Below are 3,898 nucleotides of genomic sequence, written 5' to 3'. Positions count from 1 at the left end.
ACCCGGGAGGGCGGACCGGTATGTGACCCGGATGACGTAATATATATATGTATATATATATATATAATTATATATATATTTATATGTAATAAAAGATAACCAATACTCATGGAACTTCAATAACATACATTATAATCGAAAATTTAAAAACACACATCACAGTCTTAGTCTTCAAACTTTGATATTGATATGTTGTTTTTTTTAAAGTAGACGTGTTTAACTATAACTTGTCGAGTAAAAAAAAGGTATAGCTTGAAAACAAGAAAATATATTAGAACAAGTTAAAGGTTAACTTGTAAATACCTGTAATTTGTAGGGGTAAAATTGTAACATATCATAAAAAATGAGTAAATAACATAAACATGTCAAAATGAAATGCAGATCTAGATCTGGATCTTCTCTCAACTTCATCTTTTCTTAACTTCAAACTCTAAATCCCTAATTATACACTCCACACTACCCTTTCAATTGATAGAACCTTTTCCATCTTATCACAATAAATTTTCTTAGCATGACCGCCGGAAAACGCTTCAAATATCGACGGAAGTTACTCTGAATCTGCCGGAAAATGCTTCGAATCTGGCCGGAAGTTACTATGAACCGGCCAGTTAGCGGCGAATTGAGATGGGATCGGAGGCAGAGAGCGGTGAAGATGGGTTTTTATTTCTGTTTTGATTAAAAATTAAAAGAAAAAGAGTTTTACCGGTTCACCCGCCGGGCCACCGGGTCCGGGCCGACCAAAACCCGGCCGGGTTTTTAGAAAACTGCCAAATACCTTGACCCGGCCCGGTATAGGTACCGGGTCCCGGTCGGACCGTTCTGACCGGCCGGGCCGGGTTGGGTTTCAAAACACTGTTCAAATGGACCACGGAAGCTGAGCAAGCATTCCTAGAAGTCAAGAAATGCCTAATGGAGTTACCTACGTTGACAACACCTTATGCGGGAGAACCTTTGACGTTATATCTATCAGCATCTGATATTGCCATCGGGGCTATACTACTAACGGATAGAAAGAATGTCCAAACACCGATCTACTACGTCAGTATGACATTGTCAGACCCGTAGACCAGATATTCGATGCTGGAAAAATTGGTTTTAGCAATGGTTTATGCCGCCTGACGTCTCTGCAGGTACTTTCAGGGGCACCCCATCAATGTGTTAACTGAATACAAACTCAAAAATGTTCTGAGTAAACCGAAATTGTTTGGGCGACTGGCGAAGTGGGCCATTGAGCTGGGTGAACATGCGATAGAATATAAACACAGACCAGCAATTAAGGGACAGGTGTTGGCGGATTTCGTCACTGAAGTTCCGCAACACAAAAAGAAAGAATGTTTGATTGAGCAGCAACCCCAAGCACCCCCTAAACAAAGACAAATTTGCTCACTGTTCACGTACGGGGCTTCAAGTAGTGAGGGATCAGGTGCAGGCCTCAGGCTGGTCAATCTCGAAGGCCACGAATTTACATACGCCATAAAGTTAGACTTCAAGAGTACTAACAACGAGACGAAGTATGAAGCTTTCCTACCAGGCCTACGGATAGCCAAGAAGCTGGGGGGTAAACCATTTGGAAGCCCACGTGGATTCCGTGTTAATCGTGGGACAGATGAATGGCACGTACGAAGCAAAGAGATGGTTTACAATGATCTGGCGGTGGACGATGTGGTGGTAGAAGAGAAGAAAGAGAAGAAATGGGTTGGTCCTGCTAAACGACCAGGTACTCAGTCATGGAACCCCAAGGATAAGACACAGAAGGTGTGGGAAAGGAAGCCGTGTAAGACGTGCGGTAAGATGCACGGTGGTGAGTGCAAGTGGGTACTGGTTCCGCTGTGTGCCATAAGTGTGGTAAACCTCATAGTGGAGAGTGCAGGCTAGGGTAAAATGATGCTACAAATGTGGGAAGGTGGGGCATTACGCTTATGAATGCAACGCCGAACCCACATGTTACCAATGCGGGAAGAAGGGTCATATGTTCAGAGAATGTACTGAAGCTGGGGGCGGTGGAAAGAAAGATGTTGAGCCGACAAGGCCAAAGACCAGAGCCTACATGCTGACTCAGGAGCAAGCCAAACAAATTCCAGACGTTGTGACAGGTACGTTTTTAGTAAATGGTGTTTCTTCTTCGGTATTATTTGATTCAGGTGCGAATAGAAGTTTCGTAGCTACACCATTTAGTAAATTAGCTAAAATGAAATGCTGCCGAGTGTCTGAAACTTTTATAGTAGAAACCGCTAATGACACTTCGGTTAAAATAATAAAAATGGCTAAATACGGTAAGATAGAGTTAGGGGGACACGAGTTCCCAGTTACCCTGTATGTTATGACCTTGGGAGGGTTCGATGTGATTTTGGGTATGGATTGGTTGTCTGAGTATGAGGCTCAGATAGTGTGTAAGAGTAGGATAATAAGGTTAAAGTCTTTTGATGGTAGTACGGTGATGGTTTATGGTGATAAGGAAAGTTCTGGGCTTAATGTCATTTCGATGATAAAAGTCGAGGGTCTGTTAAGGCGAGGGTGCGGTGCCTATCTGGCGTATGCTGTCAATGCTATGGCTGAGACGAAAGAAATGAAAGATGTTCCTATCGTGCGAGACTACCCAGAAGTATTCCCAGAGGATCTTCTGGGGTTACCACCGGAGCGAGATATAGAATTCCAGATAGATTTAGTACCAGGAGCCCAACCCTTTGCAAAAGCACCTTACCGTCTAGCACCGTCAAACATGAAAGAATTGATGTCCCAACTGCAAGAACTCCACGACAAGGGTTTTATTAGACCGAGTGTTTCTCCGTGGGGTGCACCAGTGTTGTTAGTGAAGAAGAAGGATGGAAGTATGAGAATGTGCATAGACTATCGTGAGTTGAATAAGCTTACAGTAAAGAATAGATATCCTTTGCCAAGGATTGATGATCTGTTTGACCAACAGCAAGGTTCAAGTTGGTTCTCACGAATAGATCCCAGATCAGGTTATCATCAGCTGAAGGTGAAGGAGGCAGACATCCCTAAGACAGCGTTCCGAACGCGGTATGGAAACTACGAGTTCCTCGTGACGTCATTCGGTCTAACAAATGCTCCTGCAGCATTCATGGACATGATGAATAGGGTGTGTCAGCCAATGTTGGATAAGTCAGTTATTGTCTTCTTCGACGATATATTAATTTATTCAAAGAGTGAGTCTGATCATGTTGAGCATCTCAAAGAGGTATTGGAGACTCTGAAGAAAGAGAAGTTGTATGCTAAGTTTTCGAAATGTGCGTTCTGGTTGCGAGAAGTGCAATTTCTAGGTCACGTGATTAATCCTGAAGGGATTACCGTGGACCCAGCTTAGATTGAAGAGATAACTAATTGGAAGACTCCATAGATTCCGACTGATATATGAAGCTTCATAGGGTTAGCTGGCTACTATAGGAGATTCATCGAAGGTTTCTCCAATATAGCCACACCGTTGACCAGTATGACCCGAAAGTCGATCGTATTCAGTTGGGGTAAGTTTCAAGAAGAAGCTTTTGAAGAATTAAAGAAAAGACTCATACAAGCTCCAATCCTTGCTTTACCCGATGGTGACTAGGATCTGGTTGTTTGTACCGATGCTTCGCATCGTGGGTTAGGTTGTGTGTTGATGCAACGAGGAAAAGTGATAGCCTATGCATCTAGATAGTTGAAAGTTCATGAGAGTACTTACCCGATGCATGATCTGGAGCTAGCAGCAATAGTGCACGCTCTTAAGATTTGGAGACACTACCTGTATGGTACTAAGTGTACCATCTACACCGATCATAAGAGTTTAAATTACTTCTTCGAGCAAAAAGAGCTGAACATGAGGCAGAGGAGATGGTTAGAGTTGATAAAGGATTACGACTGCGATATTAAGTACTATCCTGGTAAAGCTAACGTGGTCGCT

The 3,898-nt window shown here is 43.0% G+C and overlaps 1 protein-coding gene across 1 annotated transcript; it reads left to right on the top strand.

Moving 5' to 3' along the window:
• The first annotated feature begins 909 nt into the window (after nt 1–909).
• Nucleotides 910–1,875, top strand: LOC143567024 (uncharacterized). Its single transcript, XM_077053553.1, has 2 exons — nt 910–1,052; nt 1,131–1,875. Exons 1-2 carry the CDS (start codon nt 910–912, stop codon nt 1,873–1,875), a joined length of 888 nt encoding a protein of 295 aa, XP_076909668.1.
• Nucleotides 1,876–3,898: the final 2,023 nt, after the last annotated feature.

Source organism: Bidens hawaiensis, unplaced genomic scaffold, assembly GCF_021521415.1.
Source record: "Bidens hawaiensis isolate Kalapana, Puna unplaced genomic scaffold, B.hawaiensis_p1.1 tig00023200_1, whole genome shotgun sequence".
NCBI lineage: Eukaryota > Viridiplantae > Streptophyta > Magnoliopsida > Asterales > Asteraceae > Bidens > Bidens hawaiensis.
Note: the sequence above shows the minus strand (reverse complement) of the source record. Positions and strands in the feature narration are given on the sequence as shown.

Coding starts and splice junctions, on each gene's coding strand:
- LOC143567024 (XM_077053553.1), top strand. CDS start 910: ATGGAGTTACCTACGTTGACAACACCTTATGCGGGAGAACCTTTGACG. Junction 1,053..1,130: donor TACTACGTCAGTATGACATT/GTCAGACCCGTA, acceptor ACGTCTCTGCAG/GTACTTTCAGGGGCACCCCA.